This window comes from Gossypium hirsutum, chromosome A08 (assembly GCF_007990345.1).
Source record: "Gossypium hirsutum isolate 1008001.06 chromosome A08, Gossypium_hirsutum_v2.1, whole genome shotgun sequence".
Classification (NCBI taxonomy): domain Eukaryota; kingdom Viridiplantae; phylum Streptophyta; class Magnoliopsida; order Malvales; family Malvaceae; genus Gossypium; species Gossypium hirsutum.
This window is the reverse complement of record NC_053431.1, coordinates 62,866,190-62,883,551: the sequence shown is the minus strand read 5'-3', so window position 1 is coordinate 62,883,551 and position 17,362 is coordinate 62,866,190. Positions and strand designations below refer to the sequence as shown.

Genomic DNA, 17,362 nt, shown 5'->3' with positions numbered 1-17,362 from the left:
GGCATGATGTATGGGATTTGCAGCCATTGAAACAGTAAAGGTGTTGTCACACCAGACCACCGGAGGTTGACAAAGGAGCATGCTGAGCTCATCTAACAACTGCTTGACCCACAGTAACTCAGACACACAATTGGCTAGGCTTCGATATTTAGCTTCAGATGAAAACCTGGATACAACTGGTTGCTTCTTGGACCACCAAGCGACAGGATTTGCCCCTAAGTAAACAACATAGCCAGTGGTGGAACGACGATCTTCAACTGAGGACGCCCGGTCAACATCAGAATAACAGACTAATGCAAATGGACCCTTGGAGAGATATTGTAACACCCCTAACCCGTAACCGACATCGGATTAGGGTTACAAGGTATTACCAGACAGACAGAACATTTCGGACCAATTCAGAATCACAGGTATTATTTAACATCATTTCATAAGCAATCATCTCTAAATATGGTTTATGAGACCTAAAACATACGTTTAAGAATGGTTAGAGCTAAACCGAACACATTCATAAAATTCAGAACATAGAAAATTTTTCCAATTCTATTGAGGTCACACGCCCGTGCGTCCAGGCTTTGTGCCTCAACGGGCATCAGACACACCCATGTGAACCAGCCGTGCCAAATCAGGGTAACCATACTGACTTTCACCCACGGCCAATAGGCACGCCCGTGTGCTATGGCCGTGTGATACTTAGCTAGCTACTGACTTTAGCCCACGGCCATATGACACGCCCGTGTCCCCTGACCGTGTGGCACCAAGCAGGCTTGATTTAAGCCAATTTGCCACCTCTTTTAGAGGTCATCCCTACAAGCCATAATAGACAGCATTTGTACTTAAATTTTCAACCAATTCCATACTCATAACATGCTTCATTATAACAGAAACATATTATCATACTTTACTCCAAATATATTCATCAGACACTCAAGGCCATCCAATACAGATTACAGTTTATATGTGCAGACTTTATTTCAATTAACACGTAATTGTAATTTGACTTACCTCGGACGGATTTCGGATAAAACGAGTCGACTATTCAACTATTTTGGACTTCCCCCGATCTAAGTCCATTTTTCTTTGTTCTTGATCTAATACAATACAAATTCAACCATTCAATCATTCATTTCATTCAATATAATCCATATACACATATTTAGGGCACTTTACATTAGCCCTTACATTTTCACACTTTGACAATTTAGTCCATTTTTCATAAAATCACAAATATGCAAAATTTCTTTGCAACAAGGGCTAGCCGAATTTTCATGACTCTCATACAAGTCCATACATTTCCTTTATTTCACATTTTAGTCCTTTAAAATAGTATTTTTACAAATTAGCTCAAATAGCTCTTTTTCATCAAAATTTAAGAACAAAGTATGATAATCTCACATATATCTTTCATAATCTATATAAAAACATCACAAAGTTCATATAATCATTAATGAAACATTTCATAATCTTCAAAAAAAAAATAGAAATTCAGACATGGGTTTTGAAGAACACGAAGCAACGATCACAGAAACGTAAAGATTATAAAAAACAGACGAAAATTCATACCTTAATTAAGGATTAAGTTAGCCGAATATCAAAACCCCATTTTTGCTCTTTTTCTTGCTTTATTCGGCCATGAGAATGATAAAATGGCCATTATTTTATGTTATATTTTATTTAACACATATTATAATACTTTTTCCCATTTTGCCCTTATTATTAACACATGAAAATCCTTTTACTAATGTCCATCATTGTCCACCATTAATACAAATGTTTAATTTGACATGCAAGGACCCTTATTTTAAAAGCCAAGCCAATTAGGTGCTTTAACATTTAGCACTCAACTTTTACACTTTACGCCATTTAATCATTTTTTCATAATTAAGCACAGAAACAGATAAATTAAATTACAGAAATTTCACAGATGTAAATTCACATATCACAGACACAGAAAATAATATTAAAATATTTTTTAAACTCAAATTTGTGGTCCCGAAACCACTATTCTGACTAGGGTCAAAACTGGACTGTTACAGATATAGTCAATGATCTAAAGTTCCAAGAAGATACCTTAACACGCATTTGACAGCCTTCTAATAAGATTCACTTAGAGAATTCATATACTGGCTAAGTTTATTAGCACAAAAAGACAAGTCAGGTTGTGTAATGCAAACATATTGAAGCATACCAATGACACTATGATACAAATGCCCTTCAGCAAACGGAAGACTGCCATCAGAAGCAACTAGCTTAGGAAAGCTCACCATGGGGGTTGGTGTAGCGGATGCTCCTGTCATCCCAGTCTTATGTAGTATTTCAGTGATGTATTTTTCCTGATTCAAGAACAACCCCTGAGAAGTATGTCGAATAGTGATACCCAAGAAAAAATTGAGCTGGCCCATGTCTTTAAGAGCAAACTTGAGATGAAGTTGGTGGACAACACTAGCAATCTCCTTATTGGAACTGCCTGTAAGAACAATGTCATCTACGTATGCCATAAGTAACAAATAAATCCCTAAAGTGGTTCAAATGAATAGTGAAGGGTCAGCCTTTGATGCACGAAAACCAAGTTGACCAACCAAATACTGTTTGAACATTTTTGAAACCATGCCCTAGGAGCTTTCCTTAAGCCATAGAGAGCCTTGTTGAGCTTACAAACTAACTTCTGACCATTTGGACCTGTCTCTTCAAACCAAGTGGCTGGGTCATGTAAATCTCCTTAACCAACTCCCCGTTGAGGAAAGCATTGTTGATATATACTTGTCTCAATGGCCGCCCTTTCATGACTGCAACAGTAAGAATGGTTCGAATAGTTGCTGCTCGAACTACGGGACTAAGGGTATCTTGAAAATCAACTCCAACGGATGCTCCAGATTTGAGCAGAAGTATCTATACCAATAAGATGGGGAAGGACAGCTTGACTGACAGAAGACAGAAGCCATGAAGCAAGTGCACTGTCTTGCTGCTCAAACTTAGCAAACTCAGGGTTCTCCTAAAAGACACCATCAGCATCTGGAATAAGCAAAGGAGGAGGAACAGTACATGTATCCAAGAACTGTTGAAGTTTGTATGTCTTGATTGCCAAAAGAACTTGCTAATGCCATAACAAGAAATTAGTGTCATCAAGAAGAACACTTATTTTCTTGGTAGAAAAGAATCGACTATCAACAACTCCATCAATAAGAGTAGAAGACATCGCTGAGGTAGTGGAGTGTACGGCTAACGGGCTAAAAGGATGATACATGAAGAAAAAAAACTCTAGGAATCAATGGCCGTCTGATACCATGTTAAACTATATTAGAGAAGAACTAAAAGAGACAATAATGATCAAGAAGACTGCACCTTCCATATATCTTGACTTCTGAATACATCTGCTATTTAATAAAGAGTAGGAGCCAACTTTATTATTAACAATTAACAGCTAACAGACTTAACAACCTATAACAGCCTAACTAACTTATTAGTTACACTAACATTCCCCAGCAAAAAGGTGAGCAACCCTGTTACCACTATGCTTAATATGTTGAAATTTGAAATGTTCAAAACCCACAACTATCTATTTTGCATCCCAAATGTACCTTTTTTCTATCGGATTTGTGATTGACGTCAATAACATCTCTATTCTTGTCAAGAATCAGTATGTACATCTTGTTTCAGAGGTTTAGATCCCGAATTTTTGTAATATTACTATTCGACGCTAATCTTACATTTGGTTAATCATTCATTTATAGTTATTGCTGAAATATTCCATTAATCTTAATTGAATCTTGATACCTAATGTTAATTCGTGTATAAATATCGTTTGAAGAACCCATTTTAGGTACGTCGAATCAAATTTGAACGTGAATGATGTCACTCGATATCTTAGTGAAATGTGTGTGTTCTTTTACAAGTGAATTGATGCCCCTATTTTTTAGATTTTATAATTTTATCTAAAATTTTTGTTTTGTTCAGTTTAGTCCCTGAATGGTTCTAAAATTTTTTTAGTGTTTATTTTATTCAATTGAGTCCCTGATAATATGAATAATACTAAAATCCATGACCTAATTGACTGAGTTAATGCTATATAAACATTTTGCATAAATTGTAAATAATACACATGTCTATTGCATTTTTATTTGTGATTGTATGTACAACATGCCTTATGTTACCGTTAAATAGAACAATTAATAAGCATGACTTTTTCTATTGAGTTGATATGGTATAAGCATATTATTTGCTACTATATTGAACTGTTATAAGCATATTGATTCCTATCGTATTGTTCTATTAAAAGTATAATTGAATGTTACCATGTTGATCTATTTTAGTTTTTCATATTACATTGCATATAGTGGGACTATATGTATAGAAGAAGTGTTAGCAGCTTGTCTGTACCGTTTAGTGGTTTACCCACATCATATTAGCAACTTTTTTCCGCACCATTTAGTGTTTTATCCACATCATATTAGCAACTTTTATCTGCACCATTTAGTGGTTTATCCATATCATTTAGTAGCTTTTATCTGCACCGATTTGTGGTTTACCCACACCGTATTAGCAACTTTCATTTGCAAATATGTTATGCATCCACAACCTACTAGCTGCTTGTCTGCAAAAGAAACTATTTTATCAAAAAACCCCGATAGTTCATCCACCCTTTTTATTATTAGTGGTTTATCTGCACTGTACTAGTAATCCATCTGCAACGTTAGTGGTTCATCCATACTATAGTGTAAAGGTAGAGGAGTTCTGGAGAACTCCTACTGTGGAGTGTAGCAGAGTTGGGTAAGACTTATTCTAATTAATTGAAATTGCATTGCATTCATAAGACATATACATGTTTTGAACACTGAGATATTATATAGATGAATTGATTTGATTTATTGATATTCTGTATTGCCAATTAAATTGTGATTTATACTATGAATTAATATTCTTTATGTTTTATCTACTATTTGTACTGGTTTTCTTGTGATTGAACTCACATTGAGCTTTATAGCTCACTCTCCTTTTAATTTTTATCTTTATAGATAACCCATCAGGTTAGGACGCAGACGTGACATACAGAGAGCTTGGAAACATTTTATTTTTATGAAAGTATTATTAGGCTTATTTTTATAATTCCTATTATTTCATAAATGTATTGTTTTATTTATTTTATGGCACGGGACACGCATTTTGGGTTTATTTGGCATGCATAACATTTAAACTTAAATTTAAATATGATTTTTATTTAATTAAGGTATGGAATATAGTTTTATTAAAACTAAATAAAAATCACTTTTCCGCTGCCAAATGAAAATTAAGAATTGTGAGTAATAAATAAATGGAAAATTAACTAAGTTTTCTTAAAGTAGTCGCCGTTACATAGGAAAGTTAAATTAAATCAATTTTTGATAATTCGTGAGTTTTTCTGAAAGTAGACTAAAATTTTCTTCTAAAATAAATGTTTTAAATTGAATGTTTTATAAAACTTTGATCTTATTAGGCTATTTCGGCGGTCGATGTAATCTCTCGAATTCGGGTCTAATGTCTTGGCCAGGTTGGGGAGGTTACACGACCTATGGCCATGTTTACTTTTTATCAACCATGTAATGCCGATGAGAGGATATCATTTACCCGTATCTAGGGCTATGAATTTCATAGTTGTGTATGAAGCTACATATTGCAAAAGTTGTATACCCAATACACTAACTTTCAGTTCCTTATCTATTCAAACTCATGCTTTTACTTACACTGAAGGATACAAGTCATACATACATAGTCCGTCATCCACTCAGGATTAAGGTATGCCACACTTTGAATGTCACAAGTGAATAAATCTATAAACGGATTCAGGATCTATTCTTCTTGGGTCTAGTTTAATGTACTGTTAGTCTAGTCAATCACATCTATGTTTTTATATTCTAGAAGTCATCCGCTTTAATGCCCAAGACAAGGTATCTCCCTAATAGAACTTGATAGATGACATATTAGTCATTCAATTGGTTTTGTAACACCCCTAACTCGTCTCCGTTGCCAAATTAAGGTTATGGAGCATTACTGTATAATCAAAAACATTTACCTTCATAATCTTAATTATCTTAAACATATCATAAATCATTTATTCACATGCATTTTGTCCCTAAATCAAGCCTTCGAAACCCTAAAAATAACTTAAAAATAATTCAGGACTAATTTGAAACAAAATGGAAGGTTAAAAGTTGCAAAAAATGAAAAACATGGGTCACATGGCCGTGTGGCCAGGCTGTGTAACTTTTGAACAAGGGACACACGGCCGTGTCCCAACCCGTGTCCTTACCTGTGTAACTCACGGAGTAGGATCACACGGCCGTGTGCCAGGCCATGTGTTAGGCCGTGTAACTTACTGACTTGAAACACTAAGAAATTCCAAATGACACATGGTCGTGTGGCAACCCATGTCTCAGCCCGTGTGAACCCAAAAATATACCTAAAATCATGCCAATTCAAGTCTAATTCATATCTAACCAATCAATCCATTTAGGCACACGTTCAAGGGGTTCAAACACTATTCAAGCATACATAAACATGCCATTTCAATCATCTTAAATTACTTAACCAATATGCCACTCAAAGACACCACAATAGCATCAATGCCTCATTTACCTACACATGGTAACATTACCTCAATTCATGCATAAAGACCTAGTTCAAATATGTGCCAAAACATGTCTCAAATTGACCATTTGTAAGCCATCATCAACATACCAAAAGAACCTTATTCACAAGCACTATAAAGTACCAAAATGACATAGCTTAACAAGCATTACAAGTCCATCAACCAAACATAATCTTCAAAGCATAACATACCAAATCACCATTACATTACATCCTATACATGTCATTATTAACCTTGGCCAAAATTACTCAAAATCTACTGAAATAGTTGCTTGACAGTGTGATAGATCTCCGACGAGCTTCCAACTTATCGAGCTTCTGATAATATATAAAACAAATGAAAGTAACAACGTAAGCAACGAGAGCTTAATAAGTTCGTATAAACTTAAACTAAACTTACCATTTCATTTGCATAATATAAAGCATAAGTACAATATCAACCAAAACCATAAGCTTGGCATAAGCTTATACAACATCATCAAAGTCACAAGTTAGTACTCTTGTACATGATTCAAATGAATTCATGCATAAAACAAGTAGATTTACATATGTAATCACATAATTTAATTCATAAATTCTTTTCATAAGTTCATGATTCATTCCATTTGAATATTTACCATTCTGTTTCCTTTTTAGACCCGTTGAACCATATAGAATTACATTGGATACTCGAGAAAGCTCACACATAGTATGCCTTTACATATAATTGTAACCTTTCCTTTACATTAATGCTCACACGAGCTGTGAAATGGGCCTGCTCACACAAGATATGGGTCGGAATGTAAGCTACACGATGCTGCTCACACAAGCTGTGAAGAATCCGTAACAAATGTAGGATCTTAGCAATTGGTAGGACATTCAAGACCAACACTTGAAACATGTCATTTGTATCCTAAGAATTCTTAAGCTTCAACTGGGACTCGATATCCATTAATTTGTCATATCATGAATACATCTGTATATTGATTCATTTGAATTAAAACAACATAATAAACATTCAATTTAGATAACATTAAAACGATTATAGTTCACACGAAATAGTTCACACGAACTTACCTCAATAATTAGGGGCATACTAGTTTAGTCAAGCTAATCCAAAGCTTTTGCTTTTCCTCGATCGAAGTTCGTATGTGGTTTATCTTGATCTAAATAAATATTTTCAATCAATTAAGTACTCATATAATTCAATTTAATCCATAATTCATATTTTAAAAAAATTATAATTTTCCCCTAACATTTTAACTTTTCACAATTTAGTCCTTAAGCTCAAAACTTAGAATTTAACCATTTTAATCTAAATCCAACTTAACCCATGATGCAAGGGACCTTAAAGAAACTCATATTTATCAAAAAATCGCAATAAAATCCTTGGACTTATACCTTTAACAATTTAATCCTTATTTCCAAAATTCATCAAAAAACATTTAACAAAACTTGTTTAGTTTTCAATAAGGACTCATAATCTATCAACTAACATCAAAACCTATTAAAAAACATTAATGGAAAAGTCTCTCCTAGCTAGATTAAGAACCGCAAAACCTAAAAATCATTAAAAATGGGCTCAAATACACATACCATGCAAGAAGAAATCACAACCGAAGCTTTTCTCTTCTCCAATGGTTAATTTAGGTTCTAAAATGAAAAAAATCTTGAAGATGATCACTTTATTTTCATCTTTTCTTATTTAATTTTCTTTTAATTGATCATTTACCATTTTAATCTTTAAAAACTATCATAATTTCATTTAAACCATGCCCATGTACATCCAATATCACCTTAAATGGAATATTTACCAATCAAGTCCTTTAGTTTAAGATTTCAAAACTTTTGGATCCCTTTGACTAATAGAACTCAACTTTTACCCTTTTAACAATTTAGTCATTTTCACTTAATTAACGATGTAAACTTCAAAATTTCCTAACAAAATTTTAATACGACCTTAGTATAACCTTGTAGGCTTTAAATAAATAATAAAATAATAATTTAATCATCGAAATTATGGTCCCAAAACCGCTGTTTCCGACATCAGTGAAAATGGACTGTTATAGATTTGCTCATTTTTTTATTAAACTAAGGATATGTTTATATTTGTCTACTAATATAAGTTGTCTTTCCATATTATTATTCGACCACGTAATATCGTTTAGTATTAATTTAAACATTAGACAACTAGTAAGTCAATATTTGCTTTTATTTTGCTTTGCATGCAAAAACCACATGAGGGCATAATACAAAGAATATTAATGTAATCCATGAATTATTTTATTAACCAATCTGCTCAAAAAAATTACAAATTTAAAAATGAATATACTACACTTAAGGCACCACATGCAACATATGTGTCGTCTATGTGGTAATCCATATGTATGCCACATCAACAAAGTTAAGAAATGTTAACTTTTCCATCCATTTTAGGGTGTTTTGAAAAAAATGCAACTTTAAGTGCTAAAAGAGATGAAAAATTAAATGGAGGGCTAAAATTACTTTTTTTGTATAGTTGAAGGGATATAAAAATCATTATACCATTTATATTTAGTTTAGGATCTAATTAGTACCTGAACATGTATTCCATCAACCAGGCTGGTACATCTGTACTAAGATTGTTAGTATACAAATAGCCAATTCGGTGGTATCACGTGGCAGCCTCTAAGTATGCCATATGAAAAATTTAAATTAAAAAATTAAAAAGTCTTTGAAATATAAAAATAATAAAAACTATTTTTTTTACATCAAGAATGAACCTAGACAAACAATTGTCTAAATACATCTAATTTTAGACACCTATTTGTTCTGATTTATTCCATATATATTTAGCAAGTTTATATATTTTTAATTTTTTTTATAAAATATCATGTTATTATTATTATTATTTTAAAATAAAAAAATATATAAAATTTTATAAATTAATAAAAAAGTTTTTACGTCAAGAATGAACCTAGACAAATCAGCTGTCCAAGTTCAAATGCATCTGGACAAACATATGTTCAAATTCATTCTAGACGTGTTTTTAGTTCTTTTATATATTTATATATATTATAATTTTTTATATATATTTCAAAATATTTCAGGCTTTATGTATCTATATATTTAGTTGTATATATTTTATATTTTTATAAAATTCTAAATTTATATTTTATATAATTTTCAAAATAATAATAACCTAAGAAACTCATATTTTATTTTAAAAAGATAAAATATACAAAATTACTATAAATACATTTGGAATGAGTTGCTCAGATTCATTCTAGATGTAATTTTTTTTCTATTAATTTATAAAATTTAAATATTTTTATTTTAATATATATTTGACATGTGACATACTGAGAAACTATCACGTGTCACTGTTAGATTGACTACCAATGTCACGCCAACTCAAACTAGAGGTGTTATTGCAAAGGTAACAATCTGAGAGACGAAATATAAGTTTAGGTACCAATTAGATAAAAAAAAATACCAACTAAGTAAATTAACAAATTCAAGGGGAAAAGATATATTAACCCAAAAATTTAAAATTAGGCATTCATCAAAATATCTCAAAAAGAAGAAAAAATGTTTAAAGATACTTCCATGTCAATTTTTATAATTTGTATTTCCTTACCATGTACTCATATGAAAATCAACACAGAGATCTCTTTTAAGTTATATATATTTTGAGATATTTTGATGAGGACTCTATTTTTAGTCATTTTTATGATTTTCTACTCTATATTTTTAAAAAATAATTATTAATACTTTTATTAATTTAATAAATTTTTATAATTATTTACAAATTTTTAAGAATTTTTATAATATTCTGAATCACATTCAAAATGAAATCTAGACAACTATTTGTCGAGATTCACAATAAAATCTAGACAACTATTTGTCGAGATTCACGTGAGCTTAGATGTTCTTTTCCCTATGTTATTTTTAAACTTTCATTTTTACTAGTTTTTAAATAAAATTTTAAGATTTTTTATTTTTTTAATATATTAAGTTATAGTACACCTATGATGATGATGTGAATAAAAATATTATGTAACAAATACTAAAAGTTTATATAAAAATCAAATGGCACTTTGATTGAATCATTTGATTGTAATTGTGAAGTTAAATATTTAACCAGGTCTTTGGATTAAATATTTTTATTTGTAATTTTTTTAATGATTTTTAAAAATATAAAAAAGAGAAAAAAAACCTCATAATAATGTAATTTACATCATAAAAAAATGACTTTTAAGTAAATTTTCAACCGTGTATTATAGTAGAGATTTTGAACCAATGAGTAAATAAATAGTTATCTAAATACATATAAACTTAAACATCCATTTATCTAAATTCGGTCAATGATAATCTAACATAGATTAATATCCATCACAAATGACCTACATAAGAAAAAACCAGAGACATGTCCAAATCGTGAAATAAAACTTGGAACTATAAGAAGGTTTCTCAACAAGGTAGAAGCGTAACATGGTTAGTATTCGGTGGAGTTGCAGGCAAAGATTAATAAAAGAAATACAATAATAACATTCAAACATCTGTGTTAATGGCATTTAGATGGTGGGACTAACTGCATTCATGCCTCAAAATCAATGATAGGGAAAAAGAAAACCATCAAGAAACAGACCATTTGATGGTATGGTTAACAGACAGGAGAGAGCAGGATAGGATAAGTTCAATGCACAGAAGCAGCAACCACAACATATGACTGACACATATACATACACATATACCAGAGAGTCATTATTATTCAGAATTATGACCACACAACAAAACGCTTTGTCTAGCCTCAGTGGAGGACCTTTGCATCCTCTGTGATTTGGAGTGCTGAAATAGCCTGTGCTGCAATCACACCAACTGAAAGTCCGCCACTTCCTAACCCTCCATTCTCCAAAAATGGTGCTTGCACCTCCCTTCCATATGAGAAGGACCAGTCACCGTCCCCAGTTCTATATGCATTTGAGACCCAGCCTTGACAGTTTGGGTGAGGTTGATGGGGAAGATAGGCCCTCTCTCCATCCATATATACACCATAACCCCAGCAGTTGAACCCCTCTTCCCTGTTTAGCATAATGCTAGCGGAGTCATCAGAGTCCTCACCAAGTAGGACGTGCAAAGCGACGGCCTCAGCAATTGCAGCACCTTCCTCATCAAGCCTCTGCTGTTCTTCCTTCTTTTTCTGTTTCTTTTTTTCTAGCTCAGAACGGATGGCTGCGGATGTAGCAAGGGCTTTCTCCAACCGCCTCTTTTTCTTCTCAGCCTGTTTAATACGTTCCAACTCATCCTTCACCTGCTTCTTTTTCGCTTTACTCACTACTGTTTGCATTTTGTTACATGCCTTGTTATCCATGAATACTTAAAATGCTTTAAAACCCAGTCTTCAGTTTTTGCTTTAACAGGTTCCTCTAACTCGTATACATTTCCCTATAAAGCTTTTCTCTTTTTTACTTTTTAGCCTTTTCCCTAAAATAGAAGTTTTGATGCTACCTATTTCTAATTTTATTGTCTTATTACGAACTAATATAACACCAAGACTACTACACCCACTCAGGTCTATAGGAATATCTCATCTTGCGGACAATGCAATCCCAAACAGACACAACAGGGGAACACAGTAGAGATGAATAGTAAGCATTCACAGGCCCATCTCTTGGCAACATCCTCCCTAATTTCCCACAACCCTTGCATTTTCCCATCTTCTGCACACTAACAGGACCAATATCCTTATCCCTGCCCAAGCGTTACTCACATGGCCTACCCAACTGCAGTCAACAAGCAGAACATATGAGTCATTAAAACATCCAACCAAACTTCAAAGTCTGAACTTAAATCATACAAATATGTAAAGTTGGATGAACTAAAAGATTGATGGTAATGGTGAGACAAATTACTAGCATGTATTTAGAATGAAGCATACAGCCTTTCCCAAGCACTTAACAAGTGGAGTCTCAGTGTGTAAATTGAGAGTAAATCAGAGCCAGACAAAATATCCATTAGGAAGTTAAAATTGAAAATTCAGATGAATATCAATGAGAACATAGTATAAGCGAGCATGAAGTAAATTTCCAGAAACCTAACCCATCACACAGTTCAGTAGGACTGTGATTCAAGAGCAAAACAAAGTCAAACTTGCTAAAATATCATCCAATTTTACCCCCAAAACGATCTGATCCCAACGCCCAAAAAGGGATGAAGAGGATAAAAACAACTTTATTCAAATTTATAATAACAGAGTTCTTACTTTTACTGTGAAATTTGACTTACTTCCAATCTAAAATTCCATTTTTTCCTATCTTTGGTAACCCAAACAGAAGGTGCATCGAGTCTGTCCAATTGTTTGTCCTAAAACCCTAAATTTAGATGTAAGTAGCAGAGTACCATTACCGAAATGGGAAAGAAAATGCCATCTTTAATAAAGATAAATAACTTTAAATCATTAATCGGCATCAGATCCAAATACCTATCGTCAATCAAAAGAGGAAAATCACTGCCTAGAAAACCAAGAGATAAATAAAATATAGATGAACCAAACCTTATCAAGACGAATATTAAGAGAGAAAAAGGGTCCTCTACCAAGAGTCGTTGTAGTATGGACAAAAATGGGAAAGGAAAGAAAAGGTGCGTGTTTGGATCTGTAGAAAATCAGAGATAAAGTGGAAAAGAGGATATAAAAAAAAACAACAACGAGGGTGGAAAGGAGGGTGATGGAAATGGTTGTGACCAGCCAACGAGATACGGACACGTGGCATATACATATGAACCATGAGGGGGTAACCGGTAACATTGATCTTCCATGACTTTTTCTCTTGTGGGTTTGTTAATTGTCAGTGGATTGGGTAACTGTGGAGGGTGCGGTGTCACGACTGATGTCACGCCACTTGGCAATTATTGCGTGATGGATTGATTGCCTCTCCCTTTCATCGCCCCCAACTGATTTTTTTATGGGCAAACTACAACAGAGGTCACCCAACTATGGATTGTTTCTTTTTTGGTCATCTAATTATGAAAAGTTATAAAATGATCATCTAACTATTTAATTGTCCTTTTCTGTCACCAGCTGGCTAACTTAAAAATGAAAACACCCAAAAATATAAGATAGTGAGTTGACCAAAAAAGATAAAATTAAATAGTTGAGTCACTATTATGTAACTTTTTATAATTGGATGACTAAGAAAAAGAATACCATACTCGGGTGACTACTAATGTGGTTTACCCTTTTTTGTTGAAGGATTTGAATCCCAACTAAATCTGAACAGAGGCCCATTTAGAGCCCAAATGGCCCAAATACCATTCCATGCTCTGATTTTTGATGGCATTCCTCTCTTTCCATTTGTTGCTGTGCTTCTCTCTGCTAATGTCTCCAATCGAATGATTTTTCATCTCCATCTCCATCTCCATCTCCATCTCCATCTCTATCTCCTTCCTCTTCCTCCTAAAACCCTAAAATAGAAATGCTCTCCTTGCAGCTCTTCTCCTCAAATCCTAAGCCCACTCTCCTCGACTATCCGCTCAACCCCCTTTTGTACCCCAAATGCCTAAAACCTCCAAAACCCTACCCCAAATCGAAGCCCGCCCCCATTTCTTCTGTCCTTCAATGGAATAGAAAGCCTGAGCTGGCCGGTGAGACTCCACGCGTCGTCGTTATAACATCCGGAAAAGGCGGGGTCGGAAAAACCACAACCACCGCCAATGTGGGTCTTTCCTTAGCTCGTCTGGGGTTCTCCGTAGTGGCCATCGACGCCGACGTTGGCCTCCGTAACCTAGACCTCCTGTTAGGCCTGGAGAATCGCGTGAACTATACGGTCGTGGAGGTACTCAATGGCGATTGCCGACTGGACCAGGCATTGGTAAGAGATAAGCGATGGTCGAACTTCGAATTGCTTTGCATTTCCAAGCCCAGATCGAAGCTCCCCATTGGATTCGGTGGGAAAGCGTTGGTTTGGTTAGTGGACGCACTGAAAGCGCGTGAGGAAGGGTCACCGGATTTCATACTAATAGATTGTCCGGCGGGGATTGACGCAGGGTTCATAACGGCAATAACGCCAGCAAACGAGGCGGTTTTGGTGACGACGCCGGACATAACGAGTTTAAGGGATGCGGATAGAGTGACAGGGCTGTTAGAATGTGATGGGATAAGGGATATAAAGATGATAGTAAACAGAGTGAGGACGGATATGATAAAGGGAGAAGATATGATGTCGGTTTTGGATGTGCAAGAAATGCTGGGGTTAGCATTGTTGGGGGTAATTCCTGAGGATTCCGAGGTTATCAGAAGCACCAACAGAGGGTACCCACTTGTTCTGAATAAGCCTCCCACGCTTGCTGGGTTGGCCTTCGAGCAAGCCGCTTGGAGGCTTGTTGAGCAGGATAGCATGAAGGCTGTTATGGTTGAGGAGGAGCCCAAAAAGCGTGGGTTTTTCTCATTTTTTGGAGGCTAATAACTGGAGTGAGCTTGTTGGAGCCGGTCTTTGTACAGTCAGTAAAGGTTGGTTGCCTTTGAATTCTAGCTATATCAGTTTTAAGTTTCTTATGGTAGATAAAGGGTTTGGTTTTTAGGGAATGTGTTTGCTTGCTTTGAGATGAGGTTTTACTCAAAATTGTATTCTAGGGGCTTGTTTGAAATTCTTTGTTGGTGTGTGTGGATTGAGTTGAAACATTTCAGTGCTCAATCAATCTCTTAGAATCTGGTCAATGAATCAATATCATTTCATTTGATTGACTGTCACATATCGGTCATTCAGTACCATAACTTGCTCTTTATCTTATCTGATGCCTTAACATAGAGGTGAGCTGATGATGGTTAACAATATTGAATCAGGGTATTGCGCATTTGGAAGTGATTGCTTCAACCTACGACATTTAGCTTGTATCACACCTGTTTGTAACATTTACATTTTACTCATTCAGCTGTTACACAACATCAAAGGCATGACAGAAATCTCAATTGACAGAAATCTCAATTGGTAAAAATATTGCTGTTAAACCCCGTGTCTTCCATGTCCTTTGATTTGATTCTCTTTCTTTATTCTTTCTCCTCCTTTCACGAACTCTAGCCGCCATTCAAAGTCTCCATTGCCTGTCACCTCTTTCGGCCGAAGCAATCGTGGCCTCCAGTTTTCTTCTTTTTATCCCTTAGAAAACCCTAACTGTCGCCGTCCATCACATGTCTTCTCCGTCAAAAAATACTGACGAGCCGTCCTTTTTCTCCCCTTACATTTCACTGAAGAACAACTGAGAAAACCATGAAATCCAAAACAAATCTAACATGGTTTTATTATTGCGTTGGGTTTTTTGTGTATGATGTGTGGGAAATGTGTTTTGGCATTTAATGTTGGTTGGGTGATGGTGGATTGAAAGAGAGGTGAGGCTGAAGGTGATTGAGATAATGGAGGTGTGTGAATTGTGAGGGGGAGAGGTGGTGAGATGATGAATACATGTCAGGCAATGTCTGTGCTACGTGAGGCTTTCGTCAAATTAAAATTTAGTGATTACAAGGTAACTTATTATTTCATTAACAAATTAAAATTTAGTTATACAAGAGTGTGAATATTTTTAACAAAAATGTAGTGTTATTAGTAAATGATCTTGAACTGCAATTCCTTTGGGTTCAAGAGTTAAAACCAGTTTATAAAAGCTAACCTACTCATTCATGCCGAATTTACTTAAATTAGTTTTCGGTATTTATTATTTAATGAAATATTTTTATTTCCTATAATTGAATATGGATTGTTTTAATACTTATTAAAACAACAACTCTATTTTCAAAATTGAATTTCAATAAATGAAAATTGATTTAATTTTCATAATGATAGATAAAATTAAGGGTAAATTACACCAACAGTCATCCAACTTTGGAGTAATTGACAAAACAGTAACCTAGGTTTCATTTTAGTCACTTAACTTTCAAAAAGTAACAAAACGGTTTTTTTTGTCGTTTTTCGTCACAGACGTCACAGTAAAGTGACATGGCAGGTGATAGAGTTCTTGTTGTCAACCTTAAGTCTAGCTGGTCGGTTATTAACACTTTAACAATAGTACCAGCACCATTTTAGGGTTTGAGAAAAAGAAAAATAAGAAGAAGAGAAGGAGGAAGAGAAGGAGAAGAGGAAAAATGAATATGTCTGAAGTGATTCCGGTGTGCTATTGTGGAAACTCAGCCAAATTAAACACGTCTTGGTCAATGATAACCCAGGAAGGATGTTTTTTGAATGTAAGAAATTCGACAATGAATTTCAAAAACCATGTCGATTTTTTAGCTGGTTTGATCCACCATTGACGCCCCATTTAAGAGTTGTGTTGTTGGGTCTGTTGAAAAAAGTGAAAACATTAGAGGATGCAAGGAAGAGGGAGAGAAGAACCTGGTTTTCTTTTTGTGCTTGTAATTGTTACTGTTTTGCTGTTTTCAAAACCTTAAAAATCATTTTATGTTAATTGAAAACCAGCTTATGTTTTGTAATTTTGTTGCTAGTAAATTGTTACTTATGTTGGTATAGATGGCTACTGTTATACATGGCTAACCATCTCATGTTGTTTGCAAACACTTGAATGAAATGAAAAATTTTTGTTGATTACAAATTGTGTTGGAATATTTTTGTTGCTTAACATGTGTTAAAAATGGTTGCTGGTATACATAGCTAACCAGCTCATGTTGTTGTTTACAAATTGCTTAACACTTGGTATACATGACTGCTGGTTAGAAAAGATAACAATTGATATACAAATTGCTTAACAGTTGGTATACATGGCTGCTAGTTAGAAA

General features: G+C 34.2%; 2 protein-coding genes across 6 annotated transcripts; one reads left to right on the top strand and one right to left on the bottom strand.

Moving 5' to 3' along the window:
- Positions 1-11,110: 11,110 nt before the first annotated feature.
- LOC107908333 (uncharacterized) lies at positions 11,111-13,771 on the bottom strand. Of its 4 annotated transcripts, none has more exons than XM_041074452.1 (3): positions 13,136-13,280; positions 12,845-12,953; positions 11,111-12,365 (listed from the first exon to the last, which is right to left on the bottom strand). In XM_041074452.1, exon 3 carries the CDS (start codon positions 11,951-11,953, stop codon positions 11,393-11,395), a length of 561 nt encoding a protein of 186 aa, XP_040930386.1. In that variant the 5' UTR covers positions 11,954-12,365; positions 12,845-12,953; positions 13,136-13,280; the 3' UTR covers positions 11,111-11,392. The 4 variants fall into 4 exon arrangements, with proteins under 4 accessions (XP_040930386.1, XP_040930385.1, XP_016691038.1 ...); XM_041074451.1 differs by having other exon boundaries at positions 12,868-12,953; XM_016835549.2 differs by lacking the exon at positions 12,845-12,953 and having other exon boundaries at positions 13,136-13,771.
- A 169-nt stretch (positions 13,772-13,940) lies between these two features.
- On the top strand, positions 13,941-17,174 carry LOC107908590 (putative septum site-determining protein minD homolog, chloroplastic). 2 transcript variants are annotated; one of them, XR_005899474.1, is made up of 3 exons: positions 13,941-15,088; positions 15,422-16,098; positions 16,551-17,174. XR_005899474.1 is itself a non-coding variant. In XM_016835842.2 (2 exons), exon 1 carries the CDS (start codon positions 14,055-14,057, stop codon positions 15,039-15,041), a length of 987 nt encoding a protein of 328 aa, XP_016691331.1. In that variant the 5' UTR covers positions 13,941-14,054; the 3' UTR covers positions 15,042-15,088; positions 15,422-17,174. The 2 variants fall into 2 exon arrangements, 1 of the variants encoding a protein (XP_016691331.1); XM_016835842.2 differs by having other exon boundaries at positions 15,422-17,174.
- The last annotated feature ends 188 nt before the right edge of the window (positions 17,175-17,362 follow it).